The sequence below is a fragment of the Clarias gariepinus genome, unplaced genomic scaffold (assembly GCF_024256425.1).
Source record: "Clarias gariepinus isolate MV-2021 ecotype Netherlands unplaced genomic scaffold, CGAR_prim_01v2 scaffold_33, whole genome shotgun sequence".
Classification (NCBI taxonomy): Eukaryota; Metazoa; Chordata; class Actinopteri; order Siluriformes; family Clariidae; genus Clarias; species Clarias gariepinus.
The window spans coordinates 539,069-555,538 of NW_026521000.1; the positions used below are offsets into that span (position 1 = coordinate 539,069).

Below are 16,470 nucleotides of genomic sequence, written 5' to 3' on the forward strand. Positions count from 1 at the left end.
AATTAAATAAGTAAGCAGAGCAAAACAAAAAACATTTTAGAATACACCATATGCATACGTAATTTCACATTAGGTTCCATTTCTGTCAGCCCAGAATAGGAATCTGAAGCCATCATAAGCACAAACTCAAACCAACCAAAGTACATCAAAGCAAAAACAACTAAAAATAAGTAGTAACAAATTGCAAATGTATTTAATGTGTTTTTCTGCATGAGACCAGCAGAGGGAGCCAATACTAAAAATCAAAATTAAGAACAAACCATTATTATTACAAACAAGTTTTCTTGCATAACCAATTTTGCTTAAAAACAAGCAAGCAAACAAAAATCACATTTTGCCTTTTGTTTCTTGGAAACAAAGAAACAAAATGGCTGTATGGAAAAAAACAGTATATATAAAGAGCGGGAATATACTATTGCCACATTTAAACCAAAGCAAAGTAAAACAGTATAACTGATTATCGTCTATAGTAAGTGAAGAAAGCTGATAACAATCCTTAGATAACTAAATCAATTATTCATAAATTTACCACAAAAAAAAATTCTAAATCATTTACTTAATCTTCAGTTTGACACTTAACCTAAAGTTTATCAAAAAAAAAAAAAAACATGAATTGAAACAAAAACAATAAAAAAAGTCAATCAGCAGTAGCATTAAATCTATATTTGGCATAAAAAGAATAATCTGAAGTATAAAACATGTACACAAACTGTACACACATAAATACAAAGCAATGGATGCACCGACCCACACAGAAATATCAAATCCGTTAGTTAGGATTTAAAGGCAAAAGTCTCCACTTTCCATTTCAGGCACTTTTAAGATCTTTGATTAATTCAGCGTTTTGCATTTACAGACTGGTTTAATAAAAAATTTGGCTGTTTTCTTTACATCCATTTATGCCAGGTGATACAAGCCGTAACCCAGTGGTGTTCCATACATTCCGAGTGGCGAAACGTGTACCAGGGGCCTTTGGTAAGGAAACGAGTTGCTATAGAGTGGTTGTCTAACAGGGAGTGTCACAGCAAAAGATGGACATGGTGTCAGTGGGGATTTAGTAGCAAGTTTAAGTTTCTCAAGTTCAGCCTCATGTAATCTCTTGGCCTTGGCACGGCGGTTCTGGAACCAGATCTTTACCTGAGTCTCTGTAAGTGTGAGTGAAGTGGAGAACTCGGCACGCTCAGCAATGGACAGGTACTGCTTTTGGTGGAATTTGCGTTCAAGTGCCAGCAGTTGAGCTGTTGTGAAGGGTGTGCGTGGTTTGCGGTTGGACTTGTGTTTGCGCAGCATGCTCTGTGAGCTCACCTGACCTGTAGAAAGGGGTAAAAAACATATGTTATTTTATATGGGTGAATCTGTTTAACATAACTGCTATTAAAGAAATAAATTAATAATATGAATTTTTTAGATTTCTGTTTAAAAACCTGTTAGCTATGCTCTAAGGCTAGTGACATCAAGGTAACAGCCTATGATGTAGTGCAGAGCTAGCACAACGTGTTGCACATTTATTTTGCATTATGCAGATGTGACTTCCTTATATGCTCATGTGTATATAAGTACATCGCCTCCCTGGGTCTGGCTGGAAAAAAGCATTATTCTGCTGGAGACTTGTCTAACAAAAAAATGCCTAACAGACAAAACAAAACAGAAAACAGGAATTAGAGTTCTGATATAATTTTAAGAAATGTAAATCTGTACAGTTGTATTTGATATAAAATTTAGATTACTTAGATGTCCAGCATGGGCGTCGCTTTAGCCCCCCTAACATTTGTACTCAGCCCCCCTAAAAACTCTCCAAAAACTTCACACAAATTGCTGATCGCCCATCGTCCCCTTTAAATTTGATATAAGAGGCAGCAGACTTCGGCTCCTTCGGCTCCTCCCCGTCTTTCAGCGGGTCTTCGATTCACCATCACAGAGGGAGGATTAAGGCGAGGTGTGTGTTTTCCGATAAATTGTTAAATCTGCATCAGTTCAGTCCTTTCTCATAAATACAATTTACAAAATGTCCTGAGGGATTAATCAGTTAAATCTTCACTGTGTTCACCCTCATCACACCAGCCGTTTCCTCTAGTGAACATGAAGCCCTTAATACACACTCTATAAACTTATAGTCTACTTTATACAACAATCATGCCGTCGCTGTTTTAATTGGAAAATCTAACTGTCTAGATAAAACACTGCACAGTGCATATGGCATTAACTACCATAGAGTTATACACATGAATGATTAAACATAGTGACAGACAGCATTTAGTGCACTCGGTTTAACTGCATAACAGTGTGATTTACAGAGAGAGGAAAATCCTGTTTTTGTAAAAAATATTGTATTGTATTGAAAAATGTCCCAAATCGTAAAAAACATTTATTAGCCTTAGAGTAGGGTTTTGTCACTTTGATTTAGAAAAAGTTACTTTTTTAATGAATAGAAACAAAAAAAGAATGATATTAAAAAGATGCTTTGTTTAATTACATTAAAATAATGTTTGTCTATATTAATGAATTTTAATAAATAGCCCAGTAGCAATGAAGTGTTAAGGGGTTGAATGTAGAACCTACTGTCTTATTTATGTAGCTAAAACACTAAATTAAACTAGATAACATGATGATCAAAGTTTTAATATTTATATTTAACTGTAGATGGAAGGTTTTTCAAATCACATGAAACTAAAGATGTTCTATTCGTACCTGCTGCTCATTTGGAGACCGACTCCCACGTGACTTCTAAAACCCTCCATCTCCGGTTCTCTGTTCAGTTCTCTGAAAGCGCGGCCTCTCAGGAACATTAACACTGGGTTCACAACATTGATTGAAGTCCTTGCATCAGAAACTATTTTTCACATTTTTTTATGTCTGCCAGTTTCCAACAAAAAGCAGCAGTATTGTCAAAGAATGAACAGATAAATGTTTGACATTTTTGGCACCACACAGTTTATTCCAGTGTCCAGTCTCACAGGTGTGGTGTTTATATTGATAATCAATGTAAGTTTAAAGTTAGATGCTGTTTTCTGGTAACATTTTTCTGATTGTACCTGTACATAGAAAAAGTTTTATACGGTAATCAGTGTGTGTGTGATCGAGAAGACTCATTTGAGTTCTGATTCTGCACAAGACAAATATGTGTTAAACATCACATCAGTAACTGATTTAAGATCATCAGCTAAAAAGAGGAAACTCACGTGTGTGTGAATACTCCGATGCACAGACAGACTCCTGGGGTTTCGGAGACTCGGACCGGAGGTCTGTGTGGACTCGGTGCTGTCGGAGTTCCTCGGTGTGCGCGTGCGATGAGCCGCAGGTGTTTTCCCGCTTCGAGGCGCTCCGGTCGCGAGCTATGAGCGACTCCACGCTGAAGGAGAGAGTCTGAGTCTCGCGCTGCTCCATCACCGCGCGCTTTCACCGCGCGCTCTCACCGCGATACCCGTTCCTGGTTCTCCTGACGGAAAGGAACCGCCGGACCCCCCGAGCTCCCTCTCCGCGGTCCGAGTCTGAACACCTCAAGCAGGAGAACCGGATCCAACCGGAACTCCGTCTGATGCGCGGACAGAACAGAGCTCTCAGCGCGTGCGCGTGTGATTGACTGACAGACACCGGAGTGTACAGAGTTAAAGAGTGAACGTTACTGTTCACACACACACACACACACACAGCGCTTTACAGAATGTAGTACTGATGATGTTTACATGTTTACTCCTCATCAGCAGTCGGATTCTGATTAATACTTTATTACGCGGAATTTAAAATGTAACCCGCCGTGAGAAATGTTCTGTAAATGTATCAGATCAAAAGAACTGATGAAATGAAACACACTTTATCGTTACACCCTTAGGCTTCACACTGCAGACAAAAGAGACTCATCTCCGATTAATGACCAAATCTGACCGTTTTTAATGTGAAGTGGATCTGACATGAACCGAACGGATCACACACACAGGCACACGGTCACGTCTTTAGTTCCGTTCTTCTTCTACACTTTTAGCCTTACTTTGTTACTGATATGACTTTGCATTTAGCTTCTAGTTTAGTTTTTAAGTGAGATCACCCTAAATGGTGATATGTTGAATAAGATGAAATTCTTTAAATGTAGAATTAGATGTAATGCTATTTGTTTAACATAAAATAAATAAATGTATTTATATAAATCATATGAATTGTATTTACAGATATATACCTCTGCAAGGAAACTCCTGTACTTTTTGTAATGATCCCATTGCAGGGTCAATCTTAGGCCTTGACACAGGGACCCTTAGGCCACACTGGGACCCTTTGACCCGCCCCTGACAGCATGGCTACTGAAACATAGCACTACAGTTCAAAGCTCTGGAGTCAATGGGTCTGTACTTCATTAAAAAAAAAAAAAATGACAATGTGAAAAGTAAATAGTACCAATGTCACCTATCTTTTAGACCCACAGCCCATTCCTAGCAAGCTACTGTTTTCTGCTCTGCCAGAAAAATAAATACAACACTGTAATTAAACATATGTATCTGTCCTAACATGAAAAAGCTTTATAAAAACATTAAGGATAGGCTAATCACTTTTGGTCCTCTGCCAGACTAGCGAGTTTTTTTTAACTATAAAGCTTAGTCACAGTTTAAAATACATATTTTTCTTTTAATAAAAGTATAAAAAGGAAATCAGTTGCTTTTTGAATGGGTTCATTTGTTTTTTCAAGCGTGTGTGTATGTGTATGTGTACACGAGCCAAAGCTGCAGGGCGAGGTTCTATGAGACTGCCGTTCCCAAGAGGCCTCAGTATTTATTAAGCAGGGTGATTTCACAGACAATCTGAGGTTTGCGAAGGCGCCAGTGAGCGGTGAGATGAAAGAAGCCTCTCCTCAGGGGAGAAACTGTGGCAGTTTGGCGGCTCGGCATGCACACACACACACACAAACACACGCAGATACATACAGACCCATCACGCCCTTTAGCCTCAAGCACCTTGTCAAACTTAATCTGGGTCATTTTGTAGGTTCACAGAGAAACCCTTCTTAACTGTAGTGACATATCAGGTAGACATACGATTATGGTTGAAGGACAGTCAATAAAACATTTACGGTTTAAGATTTCCTTTCAAACTAGTAGATAATAGCCCTTGAGGAAGAATCTGTAAAAAACTGACCAACACATCCTCCTTCCTGTCTAATCTCTTTGGCCCTAATAAAAGAAAGGACGTGTTTTGGCTTCTGATGAGGATAAAATTGCTAAAAAAAGCTTTTTTTTCTCAGTGTGTATGGACCACCTTAAGTGTTGTAATCATGAGATTTATGAGCTCTAAAATGTTACAATTCTGGACTATGCAAGAACTCTGATTTAAACTCTGTTTACACATGTATCACATTTCAATTGGCTCATCTCTCTATCAGATTATAAATTTAAAGCAAACATTTAAGCAGTGGTATGTTATTACACACAGTAATAACACAGTGGCTGTGCTCGAATCTGGCATGTACTGAACAGGGTAATTTTTGCCATGAATGACTGACATAGGAGTCCGACAGTGCCTTGGTATCGGCAGTAGGTAATTGATGGATGAGCTGGAACTTGGCATAGGTCTTAGGAAGGAACAGGTTTGAGCGCTGGTGGCCACTTGGCATGAGCTTTTGGGCAAACCGGCCTTCTCTTTGACTTCCAGGGAAGGCCTGACTGGAATGGTGCTAGGAAACAAGATGGGAAACTTTGCCTTCTGGCCCACTGGAGTGAACCTGGCTGGGACAGAGCATTCTTAAAGCTAGGGAGAATTAGGAGGTCTGGCTGAGCTCAGCACAGCTTGGGCAGAACAGGGTACCTTTCACCCAGAGGCCGTTTCTATAATATGGGGTGGTTCATGCATAATATAATTTTAGGCATAGCTTGGCACAGAACAGATCATGATTTGTACCAGGTGTGGAATCTCATTGACTTCTGCAGCGTGCTGGGTCATGCCGATTGCCAGAATAACTTCCACAGTGTACAGAGCAGGGATTGAGCCTTCTCCTGGAGTGCTATATGTTAAGCTGCCCTGTCATCTTTCTTTGGAACACATTGTCAGCCCCATTTTGAGTGCCATGGTGCTCTCTTGTTCCTGCCAAATCACCGGCCATCACATCATGTATAGCACCCTCCCAAAAATCTCTTGTGGAGACTCACCTTTTTCCGGGAAATACTTTCTTTCTTTCTTTCTTTCTTTATTAGTTTCATACATGTCACTATGTATTTTATACAATGCTCCTGTGAGACAAAAAGCTGTGTCTATAAACATCAAACTGTAAATCTCAATAGTTCCATGCAAGGGAAGCTGAACTAAAACTTGTACCTGTCTGATGGCAGTCTTCCTCATAGTTGTGTGATACATAATTCAGCTGTTTTGCATTCTGAAGTGAGACAAGATGCCAAGTCCAAGCCTTTCTTTAATTCTGTTTTTTTTTGTTTCTTCCTAGTCAGGTGCAAAAACAAAATACAATCAACAACAGAAGAACTAAAACTATGGTTAGGCTACAGGCTAAATGCTAACACAAACTGTAATGATAAAGCTAAGAAAGGTTAACTGAGGCAAGGAGTAGGGTCATAGCTAGACATAAAGCTCTACTGGGGCATTAATATAATATATATTATATTATACTGTATAATAATAATAATTCAATTCAATTCAATTTTATTTGTATAGCGCTTTTAGCAATTTTCATTGCCGCAAAGCAGCTTTACACAGTCAAAAGAATTATTTAAGTTTGTATGAAATGTGAATTTGTATGAATCAAAATGGTCAGTTTGTCCCTGGTGAGCAAGCCGAGGGCGACAGTGGCAAGGAAAAACTCCCTGAGATGGTAATAGGAAGAAACCTTGAGAGGAACCAGACTCAACAGGGAACCCATCCTCATTTGGGTGAAACAGAAAGCAGTAAATGATCTGCATTTATACAGTGTGTAGGGTGGGAGGCAGTTCAGCTATAATAGCTGATGTTAATTGATGTTAATATGGAGTCCAGGTAGTTATTGAAGACCCAGGTAGACTTGTAAGAAGTTCCAGTCATGAACTATCGAACTGTCAAGTCCCCAGAGAAACAGTTGCCAACACCAGTCAAGGCCAGAACCATTTTCTAGGTAGAGAGAATCATTCCCAGACACCAGACGCATCCCAGAGAGACACACGGGGCATCCATGTGACGAGATCTTCAGCCAGAAGCGGGGCACCAGGATGGGTCAGACAGGTCCGGAGGGCAGAGGGAGTCTGGATCACTGGCAGCTCAGGAACGACATGTGTAGCTCGACAGAGAGAGAGAGAAAGAGTGAAAGGGGGGGGACAGGAGGAGAGAGGAAAAAGAAAGAGGGGGGAAAGAGAAGAAGAGGAGAGATGGCAGTTAGGTATGGTCACAGTCACACAATGTATAATGTGAATGTATATTAACTGTAGAGTGCAAGCAGAGACTCCGGCAGGACTAACTATGACATCATAACTAAAAGAGAGGGCCAGAAGGAAACACAAACATGAGGGCTTCCTGACATGTAAAGCAAACAATCACCTCACCGTCAACAAACCTGAGTGATCAATGAGAGTGAGGAAGACAGCATCCAAACATACCAGTTCACCATAATACTCTACGTCCATGAGTCCCCCAGATCTGCTCCTTTACCTAAGGCAAATCTATTTATAAAAATGCTTGGCTAAATAAATAGGTTTTTAGCCTGGACTTAAACACTGAGACTGTGTCTGAGTCCCGAACACTATTTGGAAGACTATTCCATAACTTTGGGGCTTTGTAAGAAAAAGCTCTGCCCCCAGCTGTATTTTTCATAATACGCGGTACTGACAAGCAGCCTGCATCCTTTGATCGAAGTAGGCGTGGCGGATCGTAAGACACTAGCAGTTCGCTCAGGTACTGCGGCGCGAGACCATTTAATGCTTTATATGTCAAGAGTAGTATTTTAAAATCAATGCGAAATTTCCCAGGGAGTCAATGGAGTGAAGATAAGATAGGAGTGATGTGCTCATATCTTCAGGTACTGGTGAGGACTCTCGCTGCTGCATTCTGGACTAGCTGAAGCTTATTTATGCATCTAGCTGAACAACCAGACAGTAAGGCATTACAATAGTCCAACCTAGAGGTGATAAAAGCATGAACTAGTTTTTCTGCGTCGTTTAGCGACAATAAATTTCTTATTCTGGCAATATTTCTGAGGTGAAAGAATGCTATCCTGGTAATATTATCTACATGTGCTTCAAATGAAAGGCTGGAATCAATAATCACACCAAGGTCTTTCACTGTTGCATTTGATGGAACAGAAAGGCCATCTAAAGTTACGGTGTGATCTAAAATTTTACTCCTAGCTGTATGCGGTCCTATGACTAGAACTTCTGTCTTATCCGGATTTAGCAGAAGGAAGTTAATTAGCATCCAATTTCTTATGTCCTGCACACATAGCTCAATTTTAGTAAGCTGTTTTTTCTTATCAGGTTTTGCTGAGACATATAACTGTGTATCGTCAGCATAACAATGAAAACTAATACCATGCTTACGGATTATGTTGCCCAGAGGAAGCATGTAAAGGGAAAAAAGCAGTGGACCTAAAACTGAACCCTGCGGAACGCCAAACTCCACTAGAGAACATGCAGAATAATCACCATTTAAGTCTACATACTGATAACGATGGGTCAGATAGGATCTGAGCCAGGAGAGGGCTGTACCCTTAATTCCCACTACATTTTCTAATCTGTGAAGAAGAATAGCATGATCAACGGTGTCAAAAGCTGCACTGAGGTCAAGTAATACAAGCATAGTTACACAACCCTGATCAGAAGCCAATAGAATGTCATTTACTACTTTAACGAGCGCTGTCTCTGTACTGTGATGAGGCCTAAATCCTGACTGATACAGTTCATGTATTAGCCATTTCTATGTATATATGAGCATAGCTGCTCCGCTACTATCTTTTCCAGGATCTTAGAGATAAAGGGGAGGTTTGATATTGGTCTGTAACTGGACAGCTGACAGGGGTCGAGGTCAGGTTTCTTAATTATTGGTTTGATAACTGCTAATTTAAAAGATTTTGGAACATATCCAATGCTGAGTGAAGAATTAATTATTTTCAACATGGGTTCTATTATTGCTGGTACTATCTGTTTAAGAAAATGTGTCGGTACAGGATCTAATATACAGGTTGATGAATTTGAAGAAGAGATGAGTGAAATTAGTTCATTCTCTTCAAGGGGAGTAAAGTATTCTAGGTTCTGATCTGACATAGTTTAACATCTGCATCAATTACATTGTTCGGTTTCAAAACCTCAATTTTGTGCCTAATATTTACAATTTTATTATTAAAAAAGTTCATGAAGTCCTCACTATTGCATGATGTTGTTGTGGAGATTTCTGCAGTGGTCTTATTTCTGGTTAATTTGGCTACAGCATTAAATAAGAATCTAGGATTATTTTTGTTATTTTCTATAAGAGTGGAGAGATATGTTGATCTAGCTACACTAAGAGCTTTTCTATAGTTCAGGATGCTCTCCTTCCATGCTATTTGAAATACTAGTAATTTAGTTTGACGCCATTTACGTTCTAATTTCCGAGCGGTCTGTTTTAAAGTGCGCGTGTGATCGTTATACCAGGGAGCAAGTTTCTTATCTCTAATAATTTTTCTTTTAACTGGAGCTACATTATTTAAGGTATAGCGAAATGTCGACTCTAAATATTCAGTCGCCTGATCGAGTTCTGTGGGGTCAGACGGTGATCTAATCGAAGTTGGGAACTCTGGGAGATTACTGATAAAACTCTGTTTGGTAGTTGATGTGAATGTACGTTTCATACGGTAGCGCGGCGCTGTGTGTACATTATTATTGTGACACACTTGAATTGAGACAAGATAGTGATCTGAGATAACTTCAGATAGTGGTATTGTGAATAAATTTCTTATACTTAATCCAAATAATATTATTAAATCTAAAGTGTGACCTGCTTTATGAGTGGGTCCTACTACACACTGATTTACTTCTACCGAGTCTAGTATAGACATAAATGCAGTTCTCAGAGGGTCTTCTGGGTTTTCAAAATGAATATTAAAATCTCCAGCAATTTACACTTTGTCTACAGAAACGACTAGATTTGAAAGGAAATCTGCAAATTCACTAAGAAATTCCGAGTACGGCCCTGGAGGTCTGTAAATGACAATTAGCGGGATCGACTGAGCTGACTTAATATAGTTAAATACACTTATGTTACTATAAAGAATTTCAAATAAATTAAATTTGTGTCCGTGTTTTTGTACAATAGTCAAATTATCATTGTGAATAACTGCGACGCCTCCTCCTCTACCAGTTAACCGAGGCTGGTGTATGTAGCTGTATCCAGGAGGACTAGCTTCATTTAGAGCCACATACTCGTCCTGTTTAATCCAGGTTTCTGTTAAACAGAGTATATCAAATTCCTGATCTGTGATAATTTCATTAACTATAACTGCTTTAGATGCGAGAGATCTAATATTTAACAGTCCTAGCTTCAGATCAGAGGTGCCGGCTGCGCATTCAGTCTGATCCAAGTTTGTGGTCTTTATGTTAATTAAATTACTAAAACAGACTTTCTGAGTCTTTCTAAATTTGATTTTAGCTCGGGGAACAGACACAGTCTCAATAGAGTGAACCCTGAGTGACGACTCTATGCAGCTAGCAGACGGTTGGTTTAGCCTGTCTGTCTGCTCCCTGGCCTGGGCTCTGGATTGTCACCGATTAACTAGGCCTTTTCTAAGACTATGAGCTATACTACAAGAAATGACAGGCCAGCTTTGCCCTCAAAGGTCTTCCAATTATCAATAAAGCCCACGTTGTTTTCGGAGCACCACCTGGACATCCAGCGGTTCAGCGACCATAACCTGCTGTAAGTTATGTCACCACGTCTCATTGGGATGGGACCAGAGCATACTACTCCATCGGACATCGCCTTCGCTAATTTAAACACCTCTATAAAGTTATTCTTACTAACCTCTGACTGACGAAGGCGTATATCGTTAGCTCCAGCATGTACTACTATCTTGGAGAACCTGTGCTGTCCTAGAGCCCTAAGATTACCTGCTATGTCCGGTGCTCTGGCTCCCGGGATACACCTAACCACTGCCGCTGGTGCCCCTAAAGGTCTAGCTAATTTCACGTGTCTCAGTATAGAGTCTCCTATAACCAGAGCTCTTTCAGGTTTCTCAGTGGGTGCATCACTGAGGAGAGCAAACCTGTTGGACACGTGAAGCGCAGAAGAGGTGTGCTCCGGAGGGCTAGCCTTAGCGTTAGCTTTGGCTGAACGAGTATGCCGCCGAGTCGTCACCCACTCGCCCTGCTGTGAGGGCTCTAATGCTGGAGCCGGGGGCTGGTTATCTCCGCCTGCGGCACCCAGACTGTCCGCTACAGGAATAACACTGCTCTTACACTCTCTAACCCTCTCTAAAGTCTGGATGCGCTCCTCTAACGCTGATATCTTCTCCGTCAGAGTGCTCACTAACACACACCTATCACAAATAAAATTACCATTAACGACGGAGGAAGAATGTCTAAACATCCTGCACTCTACACACTGAACGAGCTGAATGTTAGACATGATAACGTACCTGAGTCGGAGTTTAGTTGTTTGGAGCTGAATTCCGTTTGTTGTTTTTAGACAAAGAAACTCGCGCGTTCTCCAAAAAGCGCAGAAAAAGGCGAAGCCAAATAGTGTGAGATGTAAAAACTAGTTGCTATTAATATTATTATTGTATAAATGAAAAAAAAAAGGATGTAATTTAAACGCTAACACAAACGCAAACTTTCGCGGCAACGATACGAAAACAGGAAGCTACGTCAGCAACAGGAATCTCCTGTTAATAATAATAATAATAATATATACAGTACCGGCCATAAGTTTGGACACATCTTCTCATTCAATGTGTTTTTTTTTTTATGACCATTTACTATTTTATGACCTTTTTCTAGATTTTTTTACTGAAGGCATCAAAACTATAAATTAACACATGTGAAGTTATGTACTTAACAAAAAAAGGTGAAATAACTGAAAACTTGTTTTATATTCTAGTTTCTTCAAACTAGCCACCCTTTGCTCTGATTACTGCTTTGCACACTCTTGGCAGCGGCCCTTTTGCGGCTAGCCTGCCGTCCGTCGCAGCGGCTGCTGTGCCGCAACCCCCATCGCGTTCTGATGTTTACCTAGCATTACCGGATAAATTAGATGGCACAGATGTAAAGTTCAATTTAATTCAATTCAATTCAATTTTATTTGTATAGCGCTTCTGTCAATTGTCATTGTCGCAAAGCAGCTTTACACAATCAAAAGAATTATTTAAGTTTGTATGAAATGTGAATGTGTATGAATCAAAATGGTCAGTTTGTCCCTGGTGAGCAAGCCAAGGGTGACAGTGGCAAGGAAAAACTCTCTGAGATGGTAATAGGAAGAAACCTTAAAAGGAACCAGACTCAACAGGGAACCAATCCTCATCTGGGTGAAACAGAAAGCGGGAAATGATCTGTATTTATACAGTGTGATAGGTGGCAGGCAGTTCAGCTATAATAGTTGATCTTAATTGATGTTAATATGGAGTCCAGGAAGTTATTGAAGACTCAGGTAGACTTGTAGGAAGTTCCAGTCCTGAACTATCGAACAGTCAAGTCCCCAGAACCATCTTCTAGGTAGAGAGAATCATCCCCAGACACCAGACGCATCCCAAAGAGACACACGGGGCATCCATGTGACGAGATCTTCAGCCAGAAGCAGGGCACCAGGATGGGTCAGACAGGTCCGGAGGGAGAGAAAGAGTGAAAGAGGGAAACAGGGGAAGAGAGAAAAGAGAAAGAGGGGGAGAAAGAGAAGAAGAGGAGAGATGGCAGTTAGGTATGGTCACAGTCACACAATGTATAATGTGAATGTATAGAGAGGGGGAGAGAGGGAGGGAGAGAGGGCAAGAGAAAACGGAAGAGGGGAGAGCAGAAGAGGAGGGATAACAGTTAGGTATGGTCGTAGTTACATAATGTATAATGTGAATGTATATTTAGTGTAGAGTGCAAGCAGAGACTCCGGCAGGACTAACTATGACAGCATAACTAAAAGGGAGAGCCAGAAGGAAACACAGACATGAGGGGGAACTGAGATGTAAAGCAAACCTGAGTGATCAATGAGAGTGAGGAAGACAGCATAAAAACATACCTGTTCACCATAATACTCTACGTCCATGAGTCCCCCAGATCTGCTCCTTTACCTAAGGCTAATTTATTTATAAAAATGCTTGGCTAAATAAATAGGTTTTTAGCCTAGACTTAAACACTGAGACTGTGTTTGAGTTCCGAACACTTTTTGGAAGACTATTCTATAATTTTGGGGCTTTGTAAGAAAAAGCTCTGCCCCCAGCTGTATTTTTCATAATACACAGTACTGACAAGCAGCTTGCATCCTTTGATCGAAGTAGGCGTGGCGGTTCGTAAGACACTAGCAGTTTGCTCAGGTACTGCGGCGCGAGACCATTTAATGCTTTATACGTCAAGAGTAGTATTTTAAAATCAATTTGAAATTTCACAGGGAGCCAACGCAGTAAATATAAGATAGGGGTGATGTGTTCATGTCTTCTGGTTCTAGTGAGGACTCTCGCTGCTGCATTCTGGACTAGCTGAAGCTTGTTTATGCACCTAGCTGAACAACCAGACAGTAAGGCATTACAATAGTCTAACCTAGAGGTGATTAAAGCATGAACTAGTTTTTCTGCATCGTTTAGCGACAATATATTTTTTATCTTGGCAATATTTTTGAGGTGAAAAATTATCCTGGTAATATTATCTACATGAGCTTCAAATAACAACAACATACAGTAGTGAGGATTTCATGAACTTTTTCAATAACAAAATCATAAATATTAGGCAAAAAATTCAGGCTTTAAAACCAGACAATTTAAGTGATACAGATGATAAATTAATCACATCACATCAGAACCTAGAATACTTTACTCCCCTTGAAGCGAGTGAACTAATTTCACTTATCTCCTCTTCAAAATCGTCAACCTGTGAATTAGATCCGATACCGACACATTTTCTCAAGCAGATAGTTCCAGCAATAACAGAACCCCTGTTAAAAGTAATTAACTGTTCACTCAGCAGTGGGTATGTTCCTAAATCCCTTAAATTAGCAGTTATTAAACCACTAATCAAAAAACCTGACCTTGACCCCTGTCAGCTTTCCAATTACAGGCCAATATCAAACCTCCCGTTTATCTCTAAAATTCTGGAAAAGGTAGTATCACAACAGCTATGTTCATATCTACATAGGAATAGCATACATAAATTGTATCAGTCAGGATTTAGGCCTCATCACAGCACAGAGACAGCACTCGTTAAAGTAGTAAATGACCTCCTAGTGGCCCCTGATCAGGGTTGTGTCACTATACTTGTGTTACTCGACCTCAGTGCAGCTTTTGACACTATTGATCATAATATTCTCCTTTACAGATTAGAAAATGTAGTAGGAATTAAGGGAACGGCCCTCTTATGGCTCAGATCCTATTTGACTGATCGTTATCAGTTTGTAGATTTAGATGGTGACCATTCCTCATGTTCTCAAGTTGAGTTTGGTGTTCCACAGGGTTCTGTTTTAGGCCCACTGCTTTTTTCCCTTTACATGCTTCCTCTAGGCAACATAATTCGTAAACATGGTATTAGTTTTCATTGTTATGCTGATGACACACAAGTATACGTTTCAGCAAAACAAACCAGCTTACTAAAGTTGAGCAATGTGTGCAGGACATAAGAGATTGGATGCTAATTAATTTCCTTCTGCTTAATCCTGATAAGACAGAAGTTCTAGTCATAGGACCACAAGCAGCTAGAAGTAAGCTTTCTGATCACAATGTGATTTTAAATGGCCTTTCTGTTCCATCAAGTGCAACAGTAAAAGACCTCGGTGTGATTATAGATTCAAGCCTTTCATTTGAAGCACATGTAGATAATATTACCAGGATAGCATTCTTTCACCTCAGAAATATTGCCAAGATAAGAAATATATTGTCACTAAACGATGCAGAAAAACTAGTTCATGCTTTTATCACGTCTAGGTTGGATTATTGTAACGCCTTACTGTCTGGTTGTTCAACTAGGTGCTTAAACAAGCTTCAGCTAGTCCAGAATGCAGCAGCGAGAGTCCTCACTCGAACCAGAAGATATGAGCACATCACCCCTATCTTATCTACATTGCATTGGCTTCCTGTGAAATTTCGCATCGATTTTAAAATACTACTCTTGACGTATAAAGCATTAAATGGTCTCGCGCCGCAGTATCTGAGTGAACTGCTAGTGTCTTACAATCCGCCACGCCTACTTCGATCAAAGGATGCAGGCTGCTTGTCAGTACCGCGTATTATTAAAACTACAGCAGGGGGCAGAGCTTTTTCTTACAAAGCCCCAAAGTTATGGAATAGTCTTCCAAATAGTGTTCGGGACTCAGACACAGTCTCAGTGTTTAAGTCCAGGCTAAAAAACCTATTTATTTAGCCGAGCATTTTTATAAATAGATTTGCCTTAGGTAAAGGAGCAGATCTGGTGGACTCATGGACGTAGAGTATTAGGTGAACTGGTATGTTTGGATGCTGTCTTCCTCACTCTCATTGATCACTCAGGTTTGTTGACGGTGAGGTGATTGGTTGCCTTACATCTCTGGAAGCCCTCATGTTTGTGTTTCCTTCTGGCTCTCTCTTTTTAGTTATGCTGTCATAGTTAGTCCTGCCGGAGTCTCTGCTTGCACTCTGCACTAAATATACATTCACTTTTTACATTGTTAGACTGTGACCATACCTAACTGTTATTTCTCCATCTCTTTGCTCTCTCCTTTTCTGCTCTCTCCTCTCTCTCTCTCTCTCTCCTTTTTCCTCTACCTATCTCTCTGTCGAGCTATACATGTCGCTTCTGAGCTGCCAGTGATCCAGACCCCCTCTGCCCGCTGGACCTCTCTAACTCATCCTGGAGTCCTGCTTCTGGTTGGAGATCTCATCACATGGATGCCCCCGTGTGGTCTGCCTGGAATGCGTGTGGTGACTGGGGTTGGTTCCACTTTTCCAAGAAGGTGGTCCTGTCCTCGACTGATGCAGACAGCTGTTCTCCGAGGACCTGTGACTTCAGTCGCTCAATAGTTCAGGACTGAAATTTTTCACAGTCTACCTGAGCCTCCAGGAACAAACTGGACTTTAATCTTACACATCTCCTCTTATACTGAACTTTCAGTCTCGCATATTATTATGCACATCAATCCCTGCTATCTGTTTTCACCCAGATGAGGATGGGTTCCCTGTTGAGTCTGGTTCCTCTCAAGGTTTCTTCCTATTACCATCTCAGGGAGTTTTTCTTTGCCACTGTCGCCGTCGTCCTAGGCTTGCTCATCAGGGACAATCAGGGACAATCATATCATTTTGATTCATACACATTCACATTTCATACAAACTTAGTTATTTTGATTGTGTAAAGCTGCTTTGTGATGATGTAAATCGTTAAAAGC

The 16,470-nt window shown here is 40.3% G+C and overlaps 1 protein-coding gene across 1 annotated transcript; it reads right to left on the reverse strand.

Moving 5' to 3' along the window:
• Window positions 1–661: 661 nt before the first annotated feature.
• On the reverse strand, window positions 662–3,552 carry LOC128517069 (homeobox protein MSX-2-like). Its single transcript, XM_053490835.1, has 2 exons — window positions 3,180–3,552; window positions 662–1,310 (listed from the first exon to the last, which is right to left on the reverse strand). Exons 1-2 carry the CDS (start codon window positions 3,382–3,384, stop codon window positions 898–900), a joined length of 618 nt encoding a protein of 205 aa, XP_053346810.1. The 5' UTR covers window positions 3,385–3,552; the 3' UTR covers window positions 662–897.
• Between the last annotated feature and the right edge of the window lie 12,918 nt (window positions 3,553–16,470).